Genomic DNA, 23,975 nt, shown 5'->3' on the forward strand with positions numbered 1-23,975 from the left:
AGGGAGGGAGGAGGCCCCAGAGCAGAAAGCCACCCCACTTCCTCCCCAGCTTCCTCCTGCATGGCCTCGAGCTCTTCTTCTCTGGACCTTTACAAGTGAACACATTGCAGCTTCGTGGTTTCCTGTTTTCAGTGAAATTTACTCTGAGCTCCAGGCTCCATCTTCATCCATGACCACACGCTCTGCCCCCAGAGGCCCTAAGGCATCCTCCCTGCTGCTACCGAGGAGGGGCAGGATGCCGAGGAGCCCTCCATGCTCGCCTGGGAGTGGTGAGAGCCTCTGGAGCCACCTGCCCTGGGGGCTGGTCCCTGTGGGCCCTAGCTCAGTGCCTGTGGGCTGGGGTGCACCGAATAGAGCAGGGGAGTGGGATCATCGCTCCTGCCTCTAATGGGGCTGGGAGGAACGCTGGGGCCTCCAGAAAGTCAGCTGCCAGGCAGGGTGGGACTGAGGCAGGAGGCTGATGGGTCACGGCGCTGGTTGAGGCCCTCAGAAGGAAATCTGTGCTTTGAGGCACTAAGTTGTCGTGAAGAGCTAGATCAGGAATTATAAGAGCCATCATTCCCTGTCACGTTCTCCCGATGTCCACATTTAATAAAGACAGCCTGCCTTTATTCCCTCCAAGGGAGAGGCTAAGGCAATGGAGTTCCCTTAGTTAGTTCCCTTAGTTAGACTCGCATGCCATGGGGACCAGTAGTGGAGATGCTACTGTTGGATCAGGCTGGCCCTGCCTGGGCGGGGGGTGGGGGGTGGTGTCTGTGACGAAGGGCCCTGCGGTGGGTATGCAGGAACACGGGGGCCGAAGCACTGCCCTCTTCAGGGAGTGCTCTGTGGTGAGGGCCTCAGGGAGACATGGTGGAGAGACGGCCTGCAGAGGTCCGGTCACTCTCCACCCCTGCTTGGGCACTGCCTCCCAGAAGGGGCCTCCCTGGGTGTCAGCTAGAGCACCCCAAGGCTGGTCTGTGATTTCTGAGGGAAGTCCAGGGGCACGGCAGTGGGCAGAAAGGGACTGAGGGTTGCCGGCCAGGACACCAGGTGCAAAGGCCTCTTGAGAAGTAGACACTCACAGCCCAGCTTCGTGGGGGACCCAGCCCACACAGGGCACTGGCCACCTAGCCCTCCCACGGGGCACTCACTGGGCCTGCTCGGCACTGTTGCCTTTCTTTCCTGTATGGATGCTACGTCTCCCTAACTATGCCGGGGGTTCCCAAAGGGCAGTGGGTCCGGGAACAGCCTGTCTTTTGGACCCAGTCGCAGAGCTGACAACTGAAGCATGGCCATGGGGTGATGCGTTGAACCGGGATACCAGGGTCCTGTTCTCTGGACCACTCACAGGGCGCCCCCCTCTGACTTTCCACCAGCTCTGTCTGTGCTTGGTGGGATCTCCCGAAGACAATATGACACCCTGAGCTTGTGCAGGCCAGGGGGGCAGAGGTTTCATTTCGTCTCGCAATTGTGATCCGGTGGCATGACTTTCTAAAATATAAGTCGGGAGGGATTCTGAAGTAGCAACACAGCTTAATGAGAAAACGCTGCCATCAGCTAGCCATGCGCCCCCGGCACAAAGAGGGACAAATAGCCGGTGGGCTATCGCTTGGCCTTTTCTGTTACAATGCTGTGTTTTCCAAAACACACATGTTAACGTTATTGCTTTTTTGATTCTCCCTTCCCCACCAGAACACCCGGGGAGGCTTTACTGCGTCCATTTCATGCATAGAAAAACCGAGGCTCCAAAAGATTGGTGTCTTGTGACAACAAGTGAATGTGGAACTGGGACTAAGACTTGGGTGTTCTGCTTCTCAGGCCTGTGCTCCTTCACCTTCACCGAACTGAATGGCATCAGAGGCCAGGACTTGGACCTGCTTAGAGTACACACCACGGCTGGGGGGTGGGGAAGGGCCGTGAACCTGGACCCACAAGCCCAGGGCTCCATTTCTTTTGCATTGTTCTTGCCACTCCCCTTTCTGCCTGGCAGTGCTGAAGCCACAGGACTCCTGGTGGGCACGGTGGCTTGTGCTCCCAGCTTGCTTACCATGGGGGAGGGGAAAGGAGAAGCTCTCAGCTGACTGACCACGGAGCCTCAGGGTCTCTGGGAGGACCTGACAGGATGCATGCGCCGCATTTGAGCAGTTGCAGAACAGCCCTCAGGACGCAGGGCAAGGGAAGGATCTGAATGTCATCACGCTGGGCCGGAGAAGGCTGGCTTACTTGGTGTGCGGCACAGGGAAGGGGCCAGGCTGGGGTTTCCTGAGCTTGAGCCAGGGGAAGCAGGCTTCCTCAACAACAGCAGGGTCCAAGTTTAATACACAGAAGAGCTCTTGGCCCTAAAGATAGGAGGTCAGCTGCCAAGAGCAATGTCCCCAGCTCGCAGACTTTCTCCGCTGGCAACTCCTGGACGAGCAAGTGGGCAGTGGGTGACCTCTGTCCTTCTCCCTGGACAGGTGATTTCTGCAGGTCCCCACCAGCCTGAGATGCCAGAGCTGGTTGGCTGGGATTGTCTAACCTGCTGGCTGCGATTCGCGTGGCAGGGAGACCCCCCGCCCCCGTCAGGCCCTCCCTCTCTCCATCCTCCTGCCAAGGTGCCTCTGTGGCTGGGGCTCAGCTCCTGACCTCCCAGTTGCCTTCCGTCCTTCCTCCCCTGGCCCGGCCCTTCCTCTTGAAGGGGCCTCCCGGACGGCCACTTAGACCCCCCCTCCCCCCAGCCGGGCCTCCCTTGCCTGTGGCCTGGAGCTAGCCAGAGGGCAGAGGCTGTACAATGATTTCCCCTGGCTGGGTGGCACACCATTGTGTGACAGGCCTGGGTTGGTCCGGATGCCCCTTGCTGCACAGCTGTTCTTAGCTCTGGGTGATACAGGGCTAAGAGCTGGGTGGGACAGGAATGTACAGTTCTCAGGAAATTCGGGGGGAGGGGGGCCAGGGTGAAACGAAAAGATAAGAGGGCTCAGATACAAGATTTCTCTTGGTGGCTGAATCCCAGGCCCCCTGCTAAGAGAGCTTCACTCCGTAAGTCACAGAGGCAAATGATGTCTTTTCCAGAAAACCTTCCCTGGTTCCCGGCTCCAGGAAGTTCCTGGCACTTTATCACATCAGAGAGTGGTCACTCTCTGTTACGTGTCCATCTCCCCTCCAGTTTGGGAGCTCCGTGAGGACAGGACTGTACCCAACTCAGGTCTGACTTCCGAGCCTCTAGTACAGGCTGGGCACGTATTTGGTGTTGAATGAAAGGAGGAAAGAGGAAAAAGGAAGGACTCTTACTTGCCCCTGTGAGGCTGGTCCTGTGCCAGTGAGGGCTGGCTTGGACCAGGCAGATAATTGTAGGTGGAAACAACGGGTCGGTGTGTGGGTCTGCCGGGCACCACCTCTGGACGGATACATGCAGGGTGGCATCCACCCATAAGACCATGGTGACCATTCTTGGAACCTTGGGATGCTGCTCAGGGCTCTGGCTGGTGCAAGAGGGCTTAAAACAACCCTATCCTCGAATACCCAACCAGTGAAATCTGCCCAACAGCAGGGAAGGGACCTCCTCTGGTCACCTCTGGCTTGGCCCTCCGTTTCGTGCTTGACCCTGGGGGTTCACCAGCTAGAGGGGCAGTCTGATCACTGGAAGCAAATCTTCAGGGGTCCAGTGCTCCTTGGAGGCAGATGCCAATCATGGCTGGGCGCTGGCTGCAGGGCCCTTGCTTGCGGCTTGTGCCCTGTGCCTCACCCTGGCTCAGCTGTACAGGGAAGAAGTCGAGGGGGCACGCGAGAAAGTAGTGTGATCAGCCCTTAGGGCAGACCCCAGAGACAATGTCACCGGAAGGATATATAGATAGAGAGCCACACTCTTGGCTCTGAACCCTGCAACGGGCCTGAACTGCGAGCAGCTCCTCAAACCCACCCCTGGTTTTTGCTTGATCTTAGGCCTTTGTTCAGGTGGATCTCCGGGTCCAGGGTGTGCTTTGTTGTGCTAACAATGACTGAGCGACAAGACAGCCCAGCTGTCACCTCCTCCAAGAAGCCTTCCCCAAGCCCTTGTTAGTGCTCCTCAATGCAGGCCCATCTGCACCTTGGCTCCTGTGCTTGGAGAGTCTCAGTGCCTTCCTTACTCGGCTGCATTTTACTATGGCAGGGACCAACACTGTTTCCTCCCAGTATCCCTGGGGCCTGGCACATAGTGGGCATTCAGGGAACACTGACTGGCTGCCTGAACGAACGAACGAATGAATGAACGAACAAATATCCTCTAGTGCTCAGTTCTCAACTATGCTCCTGTTGTCACTGCAATTCTTCACCGTCGCGTGTCCCTTACAGAAGTCAAGTACCAGGGATCTTTCCTCAACCTGAAGCAGCAGGAAAAAAAAAGTTGAAAGGATAGATGCCTTTTGACCTAAAAAATGTCTCCTGTAAATCTTTTCCCAGCTGGTCCATGATGCTGTTTGTCTGTATCACGGTGTTACAGCCCAGGAGCCATATACACATTTCCTCGGTGATGGCCTCAGGGAACCCCATGCCTGATCCAAGTCATCTAGAAGGTACTTTCCAGGGCCCGAGCTGGTGATGGCCGGAATGAGGAATGTAGAGAAAGGGAGATTATACCTCTCACCACCCCACTTCTCATAGTCTTAGCAGGGAGCTGGAAAGCCTGAGATCCGCTTCGAGGTGGGGTCAGAATGTCAAGGACCCATGTGTGAGGAGGCAGTGCTCATGGGTCTCCACTGGGCTAGGTTGGGTCTCTGGGGGTGGGGGTGGGGTCAGGGTGTCTGTCAACAGATGGAAACTTTCTGGCCACGGGGACCAGTCCCAAGTTCTGCAGGAACTGCTTGGGTAGGGGCCCACCCGTTCTTGGTGGTTAAATGTGGCTGGGGTGATTTCACATTTCCCCAATTGTCCTTTCTTCTGAGGATCAAAAGGAAGCCAGATGCCACCTCTAAAACTCAGGGTCTCAGAGTGTCAAGGGTCTCACTGACTGCCTCCCCAGGAAACTCTAGGACTGTGGGGAGCGGGGAAAGGGGGAGCAGGGGTGGGACTGGTGTGTTTGCTGGCCTAGGTCAGGAGGAGGAGGGGCACGTGCTCTCAGTTTCCCACCCCAGATCTATTCTCTGACCTGCCCTCACTAACAAGCTCTGCTTTTGTTTGAGTGATATATCTGGCTTCCAGGTAATAAGCCAGTCCTAACAATCCTGTCATTTTTTTTTCCAATCTCCTTTGCAGTGAGGTGCCCATATGAATCTTTTCTGGCTACAGACATAAGCAGAACTCTGGAAAATAGTTCTGGAAAAACTTTTGCTTTCTTGATAAAGGGGCAGAAATGGCTTGCATAGCTTTGTCTTCTTGTCATTTCCTGTCTTGAATGCTGACATGATGGCTGGTGCTCTAGCAGCCATCATGTAACCACGGGGGAAAGGTCAAGAGGCATTAGCTCTGACATCACTGAGCACAATAGCAACACCTGTAATTCTCTCCAGAATTTTTGTTATGTGAATACAATGCATTCTGATTTATGGATGACTATAAAGTTTCTGTCACTTGTAGCCAAACACGTCTCTAAAGGCCATTGGCAAGATGACCAGGATGATGACTTGCCCCGAAGCCAGGTGCAGTTGGGGGTGGGGGTTGTCAAAATGGAGTCCTTCCATGTCGCCACAGTTAACTGATATTCCTAGCCCCTCAGGCAGTTCTATGTGTCCTGTAAACATGCCTCTCTTTGGCTCACTGGGTGGGGATGGCTAAAGTGATTAGTGGGGACATTGGCAGCTCTGGAGCTGAGGATGCCCAGGGTGTGCCCAGAGCCAGTCCTATAACCTCAGCATCTCCGAATGTGGTTTCCTGGGATTGGTCAAATTCCACCAACCTCCCCAGAGACACTCCAGATAAAGAGCCCAGCCCAGGCCTGCTCTGGCCCCACAGTCCACAGGGCTGAGCCAGAGGGGATGGGTCTAACAGAGTCACCCGTAGGGGCAAAGGGACAGGGCTGAGGCCTCAGTCATGATCAGGTTCCTAGGGTGGACAGAGTACAAAAACGTCCCCAATCCTTTACACCTCCTTGTATCCACGCTTTTTACAACTCATTTGCAGCTTGTTCCTTCAAAATATAGAGTGTATTTCTCTACACCTTGAACCTGGACTGGCCTTGTGACTTGCTTTGGCCAACAGAATGTGCTAGAAGTAACCTCAGCCCAGTTCCAAACCTGGACTCAAGAGGCCTTGCATGCTTCCATGGTCTCTCCTGGACCCTTTCTAGCTCCACGTAAATAAGTATAGGCTGGCCTTCTGGAAGAGGGGAGACAGGTGGCCCTGTCACCCCAGCTGATAGGTGGCCAACCCCCAAAAGCCCAGCCATCCAATGACACACAGCTGCCCCCCCCCAACCCCGACACAGGTGGGAGCCCAGCTAAGCCAGGTCTAAACTGCCAGTTTGCAGAGTTGGTGCTAAGTCAACGGTTGTGTTCGCCTCTCCATTCGGTTTGGTTTGCAGTGCAGCGTTACCGCAGCCCGTACACAGCTGATACGGTCCTCCTCCTCAGGGTTTGCCAAGCACTTCCACAGACATGAGCTAATTCAATTCCCCAGACACCACAGAGAGGAGATAGCATCTCCCTTTACGGATGACGAGATCCACATTCCGAGAGGTTCTGACTTGCCAGTGATTGTGCAGCCAGCTCACAGGACTCCTGACTCCGAATTTCCCACCCCAGCCCATTGCCCCCAGACCATCGCGCCATCTGGTCCCGCGGGGCACACCTCCTTCTCCAACCTCGCAAACCTTGCACATTGCCTTGGGTGGGGGCTCTGTCCCAGACGGGACCAAGAACGTCAGTCCCTTTCAACCTGGACATGTGGCGACAGCGTGTCCCAGCAATGTGACAGAGGGGAAGAGGCCAGAGAGCACCTTTTCCCATTTGGCACGGGGTGTGGGTGAATGCAGTCTCGTGGCCACACAGCTTGACAAGAGGAGTGGGGGCTGGCCAGGCCCTGCGGTATAGGCTCACTCCGTACCATCCCACAGAACGGCTCTGTTTGCGCAAAGAGGGCTCAACAGAAGCTCGGGGTGGCTGCAGGCGTGGTCCAACAAGCACATGAGCTCTGCCCACACGGCCTCCCTAAACACCCACGCGGGTCCTCCATAAACACTCACAGGCGGACCTCCTAAAGGCACGACAGAGGAGTTGTCAAAGATTCTCCCACCTCGGGCATTCCACTCCTACCCATCTTGTCCCCCCGCTGCCCCGCTGGGAAGGCAGAGCTGTCCTTCAAGCACCCTCCCCTCCCTGCGGCCGCCCCCATTACTCACGGACAGGGTGGGGGTGCCTTCGTCCTCTACGGTCACCACCAGATGGTAGAAGCTCTGGTGCTCACGGTCGGGCGGGGCAGGCCGTGTGGCAATCTCGCCGCTGACCCGGTCCATGCGGAAGGTCATGTCCTCATTGCCCTCAGTGATATAGTAGGATAGGAGGCTGTTGACCCCGATGTCACGGTCGGCGGCTCTCACCTGGACCACAGCAGTACCCCCGCCCACGTTCTGCGGGGAGAACAGGAAAGAGGTCGTTCTGGATTCAGAGCCCCCCGGGGGGGGCCCAAGGGCTTCAGGTGGGCCTTTAGAGAGCTTTGCTCTGTCTACCGTGGAGCACCGAGGAGGGGGCTGAAGATGCTGGTGGCGAACATTCTGTGGGCGCCCACTATACGCAGGGCTGTGTGACTTCACTGTCCCTTCCCTGTAACCCCATGAGTCAGGTATGATGCCATCCCCCTTCACAGACAAGAAAACTGAGGTTCGGAGAAAGCATGTATGCAGGTCACACAGCCTGTCGGGGGCAGAGCCCGGGTCCGAATCCTGGGAGCCTGGCTTGAGATCTGGCCTTTAAACCCCTCTACCACCCTGCTTTCATGGATGCCCAGCCTGGGCGGATACCCAGTCATGCTGGGGCAAAAATTTCCCTTAGTGGCTCAGTCTTAAGAATGAATAGTAAATGCGCTGTTGTGTTTAAAAACAGCTCTCCCTGGGATAAATCCCTATTGGTGGTGAAAGGCCACTTCCTTCTTTCTCTCGCCTCTTGTCTCCTCTTCACACCACCCACAGAAAGATACGGCATTCCGGGATCTGGCATTAGGGCTGGAATTGTGAATGAGTGGGCCTCGCCCCCACCTGCCAGGTCTGAGAGCCTCGCAGGCCAGGCAGACACTTAAACAGGTGCTTCATGGTCACTCACACCCACTGTCCGACTTGGACAGCCGGCTATACGGATGCAAGAGCTGCCCTCACCTCGTTCACGCTGACATTGTACCCAAAAGGGCTCTCGATCACTGGAGGGTTGTCATTGACATCCAGGAGGGTCACCTGCAGGATGTGGTCCTTCTTCCGCGGAGGGGTGCCACGGTCGGATGCTACAACCTGGAGGAAGGAGAGGAGAGAGGACGCCGGATTCAGGGCTAAAGGTAGGGGAAGGATCAGGAACATGAAGTCTGAAAGGGCAGCCTGCCCAGTGGGGAGGACCAGGAGGGCAGAGAGACTTGCGGGTCCATCCCTGCCTCTGTGTGGCCTGCCAGTCCTGGGCTCTCCCCAGGATTTTGCCTTCTGCCCCACGCTGCAAACAATCCTTGCCCAATTGTTGTCTGACTTGGGGCCATCCTTGGGAATCTGATTCTGGTGTGCCCACCCCTGACTATATTCTGGGCTGTGCCAGCCCCCTGACCATGACCTGGGCCTGTGACCAGACCCCGGGCTCCTGCCTTTAGTTTCAAATACCTCTGTTCCATGTACTCCTATCTGAACCCTGGCAAACAGAGAGAGCCTCCCATAATCTTTTCAGCAATGAACTGGAGTTCCCCCCCATAGCCCAAGCCTATCCCTGGGAGCCCGGATGATTCCTGGATGCCTGTGGGGCAGCAGAAAATGCTCTCCAGGCTCAGACCCCTGCAGAAATGCAGGCCTGGGGTCCCCAGAGTCCTCAGGGAACAGGCCAGCCACAGCAATTCAGCAATAATGGTGGCCTTTGGGACTCCTCACACCTGTGCTTGTTTCTCACCGAGGCAGAGGCAGAGGCAGGCCAGGGAGGGGTTCTTCTGCCCGTTGCACAAGAGGGGAAACCAAGGCCCAGAGAGAGTGAACAGCTTGCCCAAAGTACTGTTTGTGGAAGAGTCAGGACTGTATCAGCTCTGCCAAGCCTTCTCCCCTGGCCCCCATGGCAGGGATGGACACCTCTGCTTCCTGCTCTGGGTCCCCTGGGGACCAGTGACACGGGAAGCTGACTGCCAGGCCGTGCCAAGCTCTCTCCTGGATGGTCAGTAGAGACCCCGGGGCGGGGGGTGTTTCTCACCTTGAGGATGTAGTGGTCCAGCTCTTCTCTGTCCAGAGGCCTGGCCACAAACACTTCGCCAATGGAGTCGTTGGTGGTGATGATATCAAAGTCCCCAGCGATGTTGCCAGAGGCCAGAAAGAAGACCACCTGTCAGGGAGGAGGGGGAGAGAGGCGGGAGAGAGTGGGGAGGACAGGCCGCCAGGTCCGGCTGAGCCCCGCCCCTGCCCTCCCGGGCCCTCTGCTCGGTAAGGGCATCTGAAAAGAGAACATTTGATGCAGAGGTGGTCACATCCTTCAAAATGTGTGCGACAGGCGCACTGAGGCAGCGCAGGACCTGTGGCAGGCTCCTGGGGGAAGAGAGGTCAGCGTTACCGGCCTAGGGGCCAGAAGGGTGCGTGTGAGTCCCACGGCACGGACGTTTCCCGGGACAGAGGTGGGGAGGTACTGAGATTTCTGGAGGCCCCGCTAGAAGCGGGCCTGAGCTGGGGTTCCATCTGGCCCTCACAGCAACAATCAGGAGGTGCTTTTTTCAGTTTGCAGACAGGAGGCTCAGAAACATGCAACAGTTGGCCAAGGTCACACAGCTTGCAAATGACCAAGAGAACGAAGATTTGAACGCCTGTGCTTCTGACCCCAAAGCCACCGCCGCCCCCCCCCCCCCCCAGAGATGTGCAAGCCAGCTTTGGGGTGGGGGCAGAGGGAGAGGAAGACAGAGTCTCAAGCAGGCTCCATGCTTGGTGCAGAGTCCAATGCGGGGCTTGATCTCATGACCCTCAGGTCATGACCTGAGCCGAAATCAAGAGTGGGCCGTTTAACCGACTGAGCCCCCCAGGTGCCCCGAGCAAGCCATTTTTAAATGGTGGAAACCTCCTCAAACATACCACCTGATTCATAGGACAGATTAAAGCAGCGGGAAGAATAATACGCTCCATCACCCGTCCTTGTGCTCTGGGGCCTCCAGACCTGGAGTGTGTGTGGAGGGAGCACTTCCCGCCGTGGGACAGGCCCCCCAAAGCAGGAGGGAGGAGGAGCACGTCCTCTCTGAGACCTGGGGCCACGTGGGAAGGGCTGGCACACAGGGCCGAGATGCCAAGTGGTTGGTGGATCAGGTGATGAAGGAGTCAGTGGGAAGGATGAACCCCCTCTGCTTTCAGCTTGCTGTGGGGGGGGCTGAGCTGTGACAGGCCTTCGGGCTCCATGTTCAACTTGACCCAGGCAGGGCCAACAGCCTGCACAGCCCTGCCTCCTCTCCTTGACCGTGGACTAGGGTGAGGGCAGGGCTGTGCTGCCTGGGGCTGGGTGGAGCCTGACTGTCCCCTTCTCTAGCGGAGAGGCTACCTGAACCTCCTACCGACAGGGAAGATCCAACTATTTCACTTGGTGCCCACCTGCCCATTGCTGCCAGCGTCGGGGTCCCGGGCCTTGACGGTGGCCACCTGCTGGCCCACAGGGCAGTCCTCAGGCACGCTGACGGCCGAGTCGGAGGTGAGGTCAAACCGGGGACTATTGTCGTTCTCGTCCAGCACCGTGATATAGACCTGGAGGGCGGCGGGGGGGGGGGGGGAAGGGGGGAGGCAGCCAGAGACCTACCGCCTCCTTCCGCTTCCTGGCTGCAAACACCAGGCTCCCACCATGGGCCCATCAGGGCCTAGAGCTGATAGTTCCAGAAAGTCAGCTAGCATTCAGAGCCTGCCTGGGCCGATTCGGGCTTTACACAGAGGTGCTGAGCACATTTTTCCTCACAGTGTGATGGGGGAGGGCTGGACGCATTCAAATGCTGGGGCCAGGACAGCAGGGTAGGGGTCCGGCGGGGGGGACTCCTAGGTGGTGGGGCTGAGAGCTGGAAGGCACGGGCCTTGGCTAAAGGGGACAGAGGCTACTCAGCAAAAAATTCATGAAGAATGCCAGCTTGACATTGGCAGAGCTTCCTGTTTTTCAAGGGGAACCTGGAATCCAGATTTTTATGAGGAATTATGTGTCGATTAATAAAAATTAAAGGAAAAACTTAGGTGCCGGCTGGTCAAAACACATCTGGCAGCCAGATCCGGCCCGAAGGCCTATTCATTGGCGCATCTGGATTAGAGGGAAGGAAACGGGGCTTTGGAACAAGAAGGGGCCAGGAGGTAGCCTGGTGTTCCCAGTGGGGCGAGGAGAGGAATTTCCAACTCTCACATATAAACCGGGAATGTGCAAATTGCATGCGAAGAGCATATTGTTTTGCGCCTGTAGCTTCCAGCCCACAGATGGCCATGAGCACCCCTGAGGCTCACTGATGGGAAGGTTCAGGAAGGGTGGGAGAGGCTCGGGTTTTGGGACTCCCAGTTGGGGCTTGCTCCCACCGCCCTGCCCTGAGCCAGACCTCAGTCTTCTCCTTCCCTGGGCCTGGGGTACAGGGGCTCCCAGGCCTGCCTGCCTGCGGCATACACAGGCCCCCGTGGAGAGCCTGGGGAACCTCCCTGCTGCAGAGGAGCCCCCCTTCTTCCTCCCCCTCCAATCAGGTCTTACTTCTTCTCCATCCTAGCCACGCCTCCATCTCTTTAGAGAGCTGTCAGAACCACAGGGCAAGAAGCCCAGGCTTGGAGGCAGGACCAACTCCACCATTTACCAGCTGTGTGATTTTGGAAAAAATGATTCAACCTCTCTGATTTTCCACTTCCTTAGCTGAAAGTGGGGACAAAAACACCTATAGCACCAAGATGCTTTGGGGAATGAATGAGCAAACAAAAAGTTCAGGGGTGGTACAATGTGGTCCCCGTCCTGCTTCCTGCCTGGCAGACTGGCATGATCTCACGCACCAAGGCTTTGCCTATCCCTCATGATTTTGGTCAGGGAGTTCTGTGAAGTCCCAGAGCCCCAGTCTGCTCGTCTGTGAAATGGGCACAATAATGCCCACCGTGCTATTTTCAGGGCAGAACCAAACATGGCCTCTGTGCTCTGATTCCTCTAAACTCTCTTGCTCCCCTCAAGGCTTTGTTCAGGCTTCCTGTGCTTCCTCCCACCACAGAGCCTTTGCATACGCTATTCCCTCTGCCTTTACACTCTTCCTTCTTGGCTGGGTGAATGTCTACGCTTTCTGTGGATCTCAGCCTGAGTCACTTCCTCGGGGAAGCCCTCCTTGATTTCCTTGACATCTTATAATAGACTCTCTCCTGTAGCATACACTGACTGGTGTGATAATTTAATCAACATCCCTCCCCCACTGTGTCTTATGTTTGTGAAGGCAGGGGCTACGTCTGATTTTGGTTTCCTGTTGTACCCTGAGCCCAGTCCAGAGCCTGGCACACAGTAGGTGCTTCCTCTAGGATTACCACTGTGATGCTGTTTGTGAGGTGCTCCCAGCAGCGGAGAGTCAGCCTCAGTGGGGGAGAACGGAGGGCAGGTGCCAAGGTCTATAGAATCAGATCTGGGTCTGTGTTCCCACACAGGGCCTCATGGTCCAAATCTACTTCCCCTGGCCCCAGAGGCCTGAAGGTGTTATGCCAGGGCCTGCCGCCCCCCCCCCACCCTGCCTGCCCCTTCCTGCTGCCTCCCCACCCCTCCCAGGGCCCACGGGGGCTGCTGGGGTCAGGGAAGAGTCAGGTGTAGGTGAGCTGCGGTTTGGGGGTTCCGGCCTTGCAGAGGAAATGATGCCACCTTTAAAAGGCCCCTCAGGCTGCCTCCACCCTACCACTTCCAACAGTGCCGGGGGCCAACAGGGCTGCTGTATCTGGGGCAGTGGGCGCTGGGGCCTGGGAGGAAGCCAGGGCAGAGCAGAAAGCCGTAGGTCCTGCTTCCTGGAAGAGGGTATAGCGATTATGGAGATACAGGGCTTGAGCAGGAGTGTGTGCTTAGGGTGCGCCCCCCCCGGCCTGTGTGGAGGATGGGGGCTACCTAATCTACAGAAGGCCTCCAGTGGCCTTGGTGGGAGCATCCTGGCCACCCTGGCTGCTTATCAGGCTCCACCTGGCCTCAGCTCCCAGACTCCCCATAAAAATGAGGGGCGAGCTGCAACTATGCCCATTTTATAGATGAGGCTGCCGATGAGAGGGCCCCATTTGACCTGAGCCTCAGCTCCTCTGGCTGGGGTGGCCAGGAGCCTGAGATGGGAGGGCCGGGACATGGTACCTGCCTGGCATCCAGCACTGAGGGTTCTGCTCACCGGCTGCCCTCTGGGAACACTGCGGGGCTCAGGGGAGCTATGCAGCTCATGGCTACTCTTGGCCTCACTACCCCCAGGCTGGCCCTGTGGATGGAGGGGGCTTCGGGATACAACTAAGTCACAACAAGGGCCACTGGAACTGAGCACCTCCAGGGAGCTGTGGGGCAGAGAACCCCAAGCAGCTGCATTGGGTTCTTAGCCTGGACAGTGGGTTTGTTTCCGTCCTTCTAGGCGAATGTGATAGGGACCCAGTGGGGAGTGAGAATGTGGCTATAACCAGGGCCGGGGATGAGCCAGATGCCCCAGGGGGTGGACAGATGGCCTCAGACCGGATTGGCTGGGGCCCAAGCCCAGTACACTGTTAACGTTCTTGTAGAAGAACATTAGCACGGCACTATCCTCTTGGATAGTGGTAGACCCTCCACTCTGGGGACCACCCCCATTTCAACCCCCCAGCCTGAGGTCCCTGCTTCCCCTTCTTAAGAACCTTGCCCGACACCTCTGGCCTCAGCAGTCATGTTCCTCAAAATGCTCTGAGCACGTGGTATTCCTGCCCTAGAGTCCTTGAGGTCAGTGACTCACACTGTGCCCATGGCAGCCCTTGCCCAGCATGCCCCAGGCCCCGGCACCGTGGGCCCCACCCTCATGTTCCATAACATTATATGCTCCTTCCTCCAACCCCCAAGAGAGGGCTAGTTTCCCCTTTACGGATGCCACTCCCATCATATGCTCCTTGGGGCCTAGTTTACAAAGGGCTTCTTATTCGCCACCTCCTGCCAGCTTCAGGGCCGTGGGCAAGATCCTCACTTTAGACCCGAGGAAGAGAAGCACAGAGAAGTTGAGCAACTTGCTTGTGTCACACAGCAGAGCTGGGACGAAGCCTCCGTGTTCCTTCTATTGTGTGTCCCACCTTCGCCTTTCTAGTGCCCCCTACCCCAAATCCCAGCCCCCACGGGCTGGCATGAAGGGCAGAGCTGGATCTGGGGAACGTGCCCAAGATGGGCCGGGACAGGAGTGGTTGTGAAGGGTCTGGGCAGGAACCTGCTGCGGGCCTGTTCATGGGCCTGTCTCCAGAGGATGCAGGAAGGTGCAGTGCCACATAGGGACGGAGCCGGCACTGGCCACAGCCAACAGTACAGGGGACAGCCCCAGTCCACAGGCCACTCACCTTCTGTAGGCAGAGCCGGCAGGAGGCCAAGGGAGAGAAAAGGCCACGGTATGAATGGTTAGCAGTCTGCAGCTCCCCCAGCTCCCTCCCAGCTGCCCTGCCCCCCACCGGTCTGTGGTCTCATCCCTAGCCCAGGCTGCCCGGGGAAGGTGTGGCATGATGGCTGCAGCACTGTCCCTGCATGGCCGAAACCCTCACCCGCTGCCTGGCCTGTGTGGGGGTGGCCGGTGAAGATGTGTGTTTTGGGGTGCCTTGGGGCGGTGATGGGCTATGCCTGTGGGGCTCTCACCCGGGGTCTCACTCACCACGGTGGAGTCCACCTTGGGGCCACCATCATCTGCCACCACTGTCAAGGTGTAGAAGTCACCTTTTTCCCGGTCCACCAGGCCCTTGACCGTGATCACACCCTGCCGGGAGCGGAACAGACGGGAGGCTGACGACATCGTACCCACCAGGCAGAGGCCGCCCTGCCCCCAAGCTGTCCTGTGCCCCGACCAAAGCAGAGTCCTCGCTAATCCCCAACATTCGCCCACTTTCCCACCTTCCATGTCGCTCCCTCTGCCCAGCAGAACATCTCCACGGAGCTCTGTCAGCCTAAATCCTACTTCCTTCTCAAACCTTGCTCAGATGCTACCTCGTCCGTGTAGGCTGCCTGCTCCCCCAGCCAGGTAAGATCACTCTCATTTGGGCCCCTGGGAGCTCCACTACACCTGTATTGTAGCTCTTTTCACATCTTCCCCTGTGGTGCTTGGATGTACATCCCTGATTATCCTCATTTCTCCTCCCAGTCTACGAACTCTTTGGGGGCTGGGAAGGGTCTCGTTCATCTTTGTGAACCCAATATTCCCTAGGACAAGACCTGTACCCTGCTGTGATTCATACCTTGCCTATTTTCAAAGAAGGGAGTCTGATAAAAGACACACCAAAGCAGAGATGGAAGAGTAAGATCCAAATAGTAGATAAGAGACTAGCTGCTACTTAGCTAAGACTGGCTATTGTGATGAAGCAATTCACATCTGAGCTTCCTAACAGCCAAGGTAAAAAGAGAAATGTGATGACTTGCATAGCTCTCACTGTCTACTAGTAAGAAGGTTACCAGGTTGCCTAGGTATAAATTTTATCTTACCCCTGAATATTGAGAGGGATGCATTACAGGGGTATTTATCTCAAAGACACTCTATGACCAAGAGGATAGTGCCGTGCTTATAGAAGGAACTCAAGAAATGTTGGTTAGCTTTAAAAGGACTGTGCTTCCTGCTCCCAGGGAGAGCCCTTGCTGTGCCGGCTCCCAGCCTCCCTCACCGTGACGGCATCTATCTTGAAGAGGGCTTTGGCCTGGGCGCTGGTATAGGCATCGAAGCGGTAGGTGATCTGATTGAGGTTGTCAATGGAGTGGGCCTGGACCCGCATGATCTCAGTGCCCAGTGCCAGGTTCTCCAAGATGGCCGCCTCATAGGAGGCGTTGGAGAACTGCACAGCCTCGTCCAGCTCATTGAGCAGCGTGATGTAGACGCTGCAGAAGCCCTGGTTGAAGGGGGGGGCCTGGTCGGTGGCAGAAACGTTCATCAGGTAGCTGGTTTTGGTCTCATAGTCCAGGTAGTCCACAGTGATGATGAGCCCCGTGCTCTCGTCAATCTCGAACTTCCCCTCGGCGCCAGATAGGATGCGGTAATTCACCAGGCCGCCGGCCCCTGCAGGAGGACACAAGAGTGTGCTGTCCCAGATGGGGGTGGGGCTGCCCTGTGGCTTGCCAGGCTGCCGACGGCACACCTGCTACTGGCCCTGACGGACCAGGTGAGTGGCCCTGGCTGACCTGCCCAGTGTGTACTGCCCCCCACTTCTGGGGGGTCGGGTTGCCCCGAGAGAAGTGGCAGAGGATGGGGCCAGGGTCTATGTGGACAGCAAGGCCCAACACACACAGCCTCTCTGGGGCTTGGCTTTGGCATAAGAGATGTGCTGGAGGGATTTGGTTCCGCTTCTGGAGCCTCTAAATTCAAGCTCAAGTAGCAACCCCTCCCAGCCTTGGGTATTTGGACAAGTAGCAATGGGGAAATTAGGGATCTCCTGTAAGGGGGAGCTTTCATCTAGAAAGTGTTAGGGGCAGCATCCTCAGAAGTGGCCAAGGCTCCATTTGGTTCCTCCAGCCAAAGGGTGCGAGTACCAGGGCCACCTTCCCCTGTCCGCCCTACTCCTTCACCTAAAATCCCTCAGCCTCGGTACATTTCTTCAACCAGGAGCTCAAGCTGGGATTCTTTAGCTGAAGTCCACAGACTTCCAGGGGAATGGCCATAAAACCACTCAGGAAATCCCAGACTTCCTTAAAATCATTTGCTAAACTCATAATGGATGTGCATTCTTCTAGGGAGGGACACTTAGCTCTTACTAATTTCTCAAAGGGATTCCTGACCCAGAAAAGGCCATGAACCATTAGACAACAGGGACATATGTGGCCTGAACTGTATCAGTGAGCCATATAAGGGATGGCAAATCTGACAGTTTTGACCCATCTCCCCCCCTGCAACCCCGTTACCCCATCCTGTGCCCCAGCGGGGCTGGGGATGCTGGCAGGGGCTGACATGAGGAAGGGGCTGGAGCTGGGACACTGGGAGCAGCTCAGGGAGCCTCTCCAGGGGCGGCAGTGGACCGTCCAGGAAAGAGCTCCTCTCTGGCTGCATCCCTGGCCTGGGGCAGAGGCCCAAATAGCCAGGGCCCATGAAGAGGGCTGCTGTGACCTGGCCACGTTCTCCTCTGTTTTGCACCGCCAGCTGTGACTGTCTCTGGGGCTCAGGGTCCTTGGCGAGGGTGGGCTGCCTTCAGAGCACTCCAGAACACTGCCCCTTGTGAAGCCTGCATGTATCAGGCCCTGAGCCAGGCCCACAGGACACGGAGCCATCACTGGCTGGAGGGGCAGGCCTTGGCCAGCTGTGTGACAAGTCCCTTACCTCCCCCAGCCCTGCCCGGCCCCCAGCCAAAGGCTAGCCAGGAGCTGCCAACTCTGCCAGTGAGAAACCTAGACTTTCCAAGCTCGGGACCTCCCCTCTCTCCATCCAGAGATTGGGACAAGTCCCCTACTCCAGTCCTTGCAGGCCTGGGCATCTGGTGCGGAAGCCACCAGGACTGTCCCCAGAGCCCCTCCCCAGCCTGGGAGCTGCTGAATGGGGGAGGCTGCGGCGTCCCGAGGATGACGGTCCCCACGGGAGCTGGAGGGACGAGCTGCGGAGGGTGACTCTGGGGAAAGCCGGCCTCACCGGTGTCTCGATCGGTGGCTCGCACTACGATGACTGACGTGCCGACGCCCGCGGTCTCTCGAAGCCCCTGGCGGCTGTATTGCTGCTGTGTGAACATGGGGGCCTCGTCATTGACGTCCTCCACGTACACGATCACCTGTAGGAGCCAGACGGGGGGTGGAAGGTCAAAGTGGGGTGGAGACCGGAGGAGTCCAGGGCCGGCCCACCTGGGCCTGCGTGTATGGGCATTGCTCTCCTGGGCCACTGAGGAGCTCCTGACAGTTGGTCACCACGGCCCCCCCACCTGGCACAGTACCAGGCACGGGGCAGGTGCTCGAACGTCATGTGATCTTACTCTTGGCACTGTTACTAACCCTGTGGGAACCTGTGACTAATTAGTGACTCTTTGGGGCCATCCAGTTGCTCAGCTATGAACAGTAATATATCAGCCTGGTAACTCATGCTCTGTGCCACGTCTACAGTTGGTAGGAAGACAAAACGAGCCAGGCTTTGCAAAAGTGCTTAAAAAGGTTGAAGTGACCCCACTGGAATATCAAAATCTATCTGGGAGAACAGGCACAAAAATGTTCATGATGATTGTAGCAGAGGACTTTGGTGTTCAGACTCCTTTTGATCACCAAGGCACTTTCTCTGGGGGCTCTCTCTGCCAGCCAGCCACCATGGCTCTTGGCAGGGGACTCACCCCACCCCACCAGGCTGCTGGAACACACACACCCAGAGAGCCGGAAGGGCCTGGGGATTATGTCCCCTGGGGCAGCCCCTACCAGGTTCTGATGGGTATAGACTGTAAACACTTGGCTTCCTCAGCCCTGATTGGGTAGTTGGAGTGATTCTCTCCAGAGCTCTCCGTGGGGCTGAGTCAAAGCTCCCCAGCTGCCTTTCCTTCCCTGGTCCCACGCCCCTTCGGGCTTTTCCTGGGGACACTTCCTACTTAACCATCTTCCTATCAACTCTTGTCCCAGGATTTGCTTCTGAGGAGCCTGGCCAAGATAGCGGCTCTATCTGACTAGTGGAATTATGCATCATTTCCATCACTGTTTATCTGTACTTTCTAATTGCTCTTTAAAGAACACATAGATCTTGCATAACAGAAGAAAAACAGTTTAAGAGATCTTTATGGAAGAGAGATCAGGGTCATAGCATTTTTTTTTTTTTTTTTTGCTACATCACCTGCCCCTGCCCCTCACATCACACAGGAGCACAGGGAGGGTCCGGCCCAGGGACGGGCAGGACCAGTTCTGTGTCCAGAAGGACCAGGGTGGTAGGGGAAAGGAGAGTATCACAGAGTGTTGGTGCTTAAGGAGCCACAGGGAGGCCCAGGGTCCCTGCCTCTTTTCCCAGACGGGGGGAACGGAGGCTCAGGGAGGGGGAGGGATGTACCCAAGGCCTCATGGTAACTGAAGGGGTGGGAAAGAGGGGGGCCCTCCTGGTTCTCAGCCCACCAACCTCTACCCCTCTTCGCTCTATGTTGGGGATGAGCTGGCCTTAGAAGAGGAGACCACCTCCTTCCAGCCTGACAGAACCAGGGTCAGCAGGAACTTGCCAGAAGAATGGAAGCAGCAAATGGAGCACTGGCAAGAGTGTGCAACACAGATTTCACACATGCTTACCAGCGCTCATGGCGGGGCCACGGCACAGACAATCTGACAGCGCTAATATTGCGTTTCTGATTGATCACGGCTGTTGGGATCAGCCCTGGCTTCTCTCCTGGGCTTAGCTGGGAATCCGCTGGAGAAGTGGGGGAGCTTCGGTAGCAGAAATGGTGGCCTGACTCGTGGAGAACATTAGCAGGGGGGAGGAGAGGCATATGCGGGTAAAGGTTTCTCTCTCTTCCCGGCTCTTGGGGTTCCTTGCAGCCCTGTTGCGTCATCACATTTTCATGTCCAGACACCCAGAACCCACTATGCAAACTAAAGTGTCCACCCCAGAGCACAGCTGTTCACAAGCCAGAACCTTCTAAGTTTGGCTTCACCAAGAACTTGGCTGGGAAGATCCTGGGTGGGGTGGGTGTGGGGGGAATTTGCATGGACGAATATCAGGAACTCTCTTGCTGTAAACAGAAACTAACCATCCATCTTTCAAAACCGTGAGCCTTCCCCTTCCTGAGTCGGCTTGTCCAACTGGCCTTTACTCTGGGGGTCGTGGGGGCACAAACAGGGCCAGTCTGCCAGGATGATAAGGAGGAGGGGGGTGGCATGGAGCCTGGGTGTGGCCCGTGCTCCATGAGGCTGGCTCCACGCCACCATCCTCTCGTCAGTTTCAGCCTTGTTTTAGCAGCTGAGACAGGAGGCCTACTGGTGTGTGGTTTGCAAACCTGAGAGACACAGATGTACAGGAAACGCACAGGTCTGCCAAGTTCTTATAAGCGGGAGGGCTCAGCTCCTGGGCCCCCTGGAGAACCAGCCCCACTGTCTGTGTCGTGCTGTGCTCTCCAGAGGGGACAGGGCAGGAGACATGTGTACATGCACGTGCACGCTTGCAGGGTGCACGTGAGGCCCCCAGGCTCTAGGAGGGCCTTTCACTCCGTGCTCCTGGGCCCTTGTCTGCGCTGTCCCTGGTCTCTAGAGCAGGACCTGGGGAACGTGGATGGTCCCCAGAAGCCATCTCGGCTGCTGCTGGGCAAATGAATCCAGGGCAAAGCTAGAGTCCCCACACTGTCTTCAGGGAAGTCCCCAGGTTTCTTGGGGCTCGGAGTTGTGGAGGCTGTGTCTCACAAAGGCTATCACGCCTCTGCCCTGGGTGCCAGCTCCTAAATTCCCACCTTAAAATAACTCAGGGTTTTAGGCAGTGGACTCTGGGCTCTGAAGGGCCTGTATGTGAGGCAGCAGAGTGTAGGGGCTGAGAGAGCCGACCTGCGTGGACTGCTTGCGTGTGAAGCCCAGCTCTATCCTTATTGCTATGGGGCCCTGTACACATTGGCCAATCCCTCTCTGCCTCAGTCTCCTCCTCCATACAATGGGTATGGTAACAGTGCCTACCTTGTAGTTATGAGGGTTAAGTGAGTTCAAGGTCATAAAGCACTGAGAAATGCCTGGCAGAGAGTAAGTACCATGTGAGGATTTCACGCGGGGTTCCCTCGGGGTTCACGCGGAGAGGAGCAAAGGAGGGTGGGGCGAGCAGGTGTATTTCCCATCCCCCCACTGACCGGCCCAGTGTGGCTTCCATCTGTTTTACGCTGTATCCTGGCCCACTGTATACCATTTTGTTTCAAAAGGTCTGTGGTTAGGGGCACCTGGCTGGCTCAGTGGGTGGAGCATGCGGCTCTTAATCTTGGGGTTGTGAGTTCGAGCCCCACGCTGGGTGGAGAGATCACTTAAAAATAAAATCTTAAAAAAAAAAAAAAAGGTTTACAGTCACAATGTCAAGGCTGACAGGAGCAGGCCCTGGAGAGAGGTGCCCACCTGCTTCTGGGAGGGTGGGGAGTGAGGAGGCCAGAGGGAGGGCTCTGATTAGGAAGCTTCAAGTCCAGGTAGCCAACCCAAGCTACGCTGACATCAGTCCCTCTGTGGCCTGAAGTGGGCCCCTCAAAGAGCATGCTCTGATGTGAGTGCACTCACCAGCATGTAAGCAATTCACGGACCTGCAGGGGAGCAGGGCTATGTGGGGATGCCCTGGTGCACAGTCAGGTAACTGAGTGTGAACTGCCGTCACCAGTGGCCCGGAATCATCCCAAGAAGCCCCAAGGTGTAAACATCCCAGGGATGTGAACCCCTCAGCCATCCCCACCCGGGGAAGAGCTCACTCAGAGGGGCAGCTGTAAGGACCCAGACTGACTGCTCTTTCCTTCTCCTCCTGGGGCAAAGCTGAGGGGACACAAGCAGGAGATGGGCCAAGGCTGAGTCACCTACCCCCCAGCACCTCCTGCGTGATGGTGACCCCAGGCAGGTTGCTGTTCATTGTTTTCAGTCTGGGGAAAGAGTGGGGTGGAGATGGGGCTGATAAGAAGCTCATTTTGCTCCACACAGTCCTGGGTAAAAGTCCCTGCTTGCTCCCCACCCCGGCTTTTCCTACCTCCACCTACTCTTCACTTCTGGGGTCTGACTCACTTTCCACCTGGTTGTGGGGAAGGGGCTGTGAGCTGCTGAGTGTGCAGTGGGGGGAGGGCGGGGTGACCTTTAGAGCCATGTCATTTACCTCAGCCACCCCCCTGCCATTGGGCAGAACAGTGCCTCAACCAGCCCGGCCAGTAGGAGTATCTGTGCGTCTGTTGTTGACCATTCAGGAAGATGGAGGTTTAATGTGATTTCAGCCACATGGGGCAGAGGCTTGAGGTAAGTGAGGGTGGGCAGAAAAGAATACATCTGGGAGTGGTAACCGGAATATTTGGGGGACACTTTCAATGGAAAGTGCACTGAACCTGGACTTGGAAGACCAGGCTCAAGTCCTGGTTCTATCACTAGCGACCCCTCTGTACCTCAGTTCCCTCACATGTAAAATCAAGTTGGCAACATCTCTACCTCGAAGGTCAGATTTGTGAGATTTCCTTGTGAGTTGTGTGGGTATGGGGGTTAGTACCGTAAGGACACCTCCTTCAGCCCTTAGGACAGCCATCAGTATCACTGACCCCCTTCCACATCTGGAGAAACTGAGGCTCAGAGCAAAATGACACTTCTGAGATCCCAGGCTGGGCTTCGGCATGCCCTCCGGCAACCATAGCCCCAGGTCATTCTGCACCTAAACCAGTGGTGGCCTGCCCCCACCGGGCCCCCGCTGGTGGCCATCTCTGGGCCAGCTGTGGTCTCGGCCCATCTCCGAGGCTGCTGCTAAAGGGGAGGCAGGGCTTCACTGCTGACCCCACCCCGCCTCCCAGCATCTTACCCTGACGGAACTCCGCATGGGACCCAGGTCATGGTTGTAAGCCTCCACTATCAGCACATGGGATGAGTTCTGCTCTCTGTCCAGGGGCCGGGGCCCTCGCATCAGGAGCCCGTTGCTGACATGGATCCGGAAGTTGTTGCCATGGTTACCTGTGCGGAGGGACAGAGGAGATGCATGGGCTCCATCCTGGAGCAAGACATGGGATGATCGTGGCATAGTGGGGCTGGGGGGGGGAAGTGGGGGGCGCCCAGATACCCAGAATGCTGATCCTGCCCAGAGGTCTTGGGACCCTGGATGAAGCCCACGATGGCAAGAAGTTATCGTCCTCATGCTGCCCTGGCCTGGGAGGATTTGAGGGAGAGGGTAGGAGCCTGCCTTATACGCTCCTTATGGGAAGGCTGGGAGTCCCCTGACACACCCGTACCCAGACGTGCCGGTGGATTCAGTATTTCAGAAAGGTCTGGGACACTACAAAAAGAGGAACCAGAACCAAATTCTTTGTGGGTGGTTGAATTGAGGATTTTGCATACATCTTTGGGCCAAGTCTCGTACCCATTCTGCCACCTTGGGGGAACAGGACTCTGATCTTCCTTTGGGGATCCACCCTCCTCCACTCTCAGTCCAAGTGCTTTGTGTAGGGGTGATCTTACCCTGATTTCCAGACTGGGCAGATCAGCAGATTTTAGTCTCTGGCCAATAGTAATTAGTTCAGGGATGGTCCCATGCTATATGTTGGGCCAATGACCATCTCCGGGGGGCTTGCTGCGGAGGGGCTGCCCTACCCCAAAGGCCCCCTCGGTCAGGGCGATATCCCTTGGCCTCGCTTCCCAGACTCCTGGCAGCCTAGAGAAGCTCTGCCATCCTAAGGGCAGGAGCGCTGGCCCTCTCCATCCTAGGGCAGCCCACTCACCATGAAGGATGCGGTACCACACACGCCCAAACTCGCCTTCATCTGCATCTGTGGCTTTCAGCTGAGGGAGAATGAGACATGTGGTCACTCCTCGAATCCCGTCCCCCCTGCCCACCGCCCGCCACACAGGGAGAGAAGACTGTGTGTGAAGCCCCTTTCCTGCCCTCCACACCACTCCCAGCCCATCCTGGACAACCAGTGGTTTCCCACAGAAGCTGGGGGTATGAGAGAGAAGGACACGTCTGTCTGTCTCATCCCCCATGAGGACACCTGTTGGTGGCTCTCTGCTGCCCTGTAGGGGAGGGGACCTGCCAGCTCTGCTCCTTGATCCTCCACTAGGGTCTCGGGGAGGCTGGGGGAGAAGGTGGATGCCGGCACAGTAGCTCTCTGGCTCTAGGCTTGACGAGGTCAGCCC

General features: G+C 56.8%; 1 protein-coding gene across 1 annotated transcript in view; it reads right to left on the reverse strand.

Moving 5' to 3' along the window:
• Window positions 1–23,975, reverse strand: part of CDH23 (cadherin related 23) — a 407,397-nt gene that overhangs the window by 64,502 nt on the left and 318,920 nt on the right. Inside the window, exons 28-36 of the mRNA XM_073878857.1 lie at window positions 23,561–23,621; window positions 22,651–22,799; window positions 17,833–17,968; window positions 15,887–16,275; window positions 14,890–14,991; window positions 10,667–10,816; window positions 9,297–9,425; window positions 8,243–8,371; window positions 7,274–7,501 (exon numbers count right to left, since the gene is read on the reverse strand). Coding sequence (XP_073734958.1) covers window positions 7,274–7,501; window positions 8,243–8,371; window positions 9,297–9,425; window positions 10,667–10,816; window positions 14,890–14,991; window positions 15,887–16,275; window positions 17,833–17,968; window positions 22,651–22,799; window positions 23,561–23,621 — 1,473 coding nt within the window. The remainder of the gene's footprint in view (window positions 1–7,273; window positions 7,502–8,242; window positions 8,372–9,296; window positions 9,426–10,666; window positions 10,817–14,889; window positions 14,992–15,886; window positions 16,276–17,832; window positions 17,969–22,650; window positions 22,800–23,560; window positions 23,622–23,975) is intronic.

Source organism: Callorhinus ursinus, unplaced genomic scaffold (assembly GCF_003265705.2).
Source record: "Callorhinus ursinus isolate GAN/ISIS: 27379988/994484 unplaced genomic scaffold, GSC_fseal_2.0 scaffold31, whole genome shotgun sequence".
Taxonomy (NCBI): domain Eukaryota; kingdom Metazoa; phylum Chordata; class Mammalia; order Carnivora; family Otariidae; genus Callorhinus; species Callorhinus ursinus.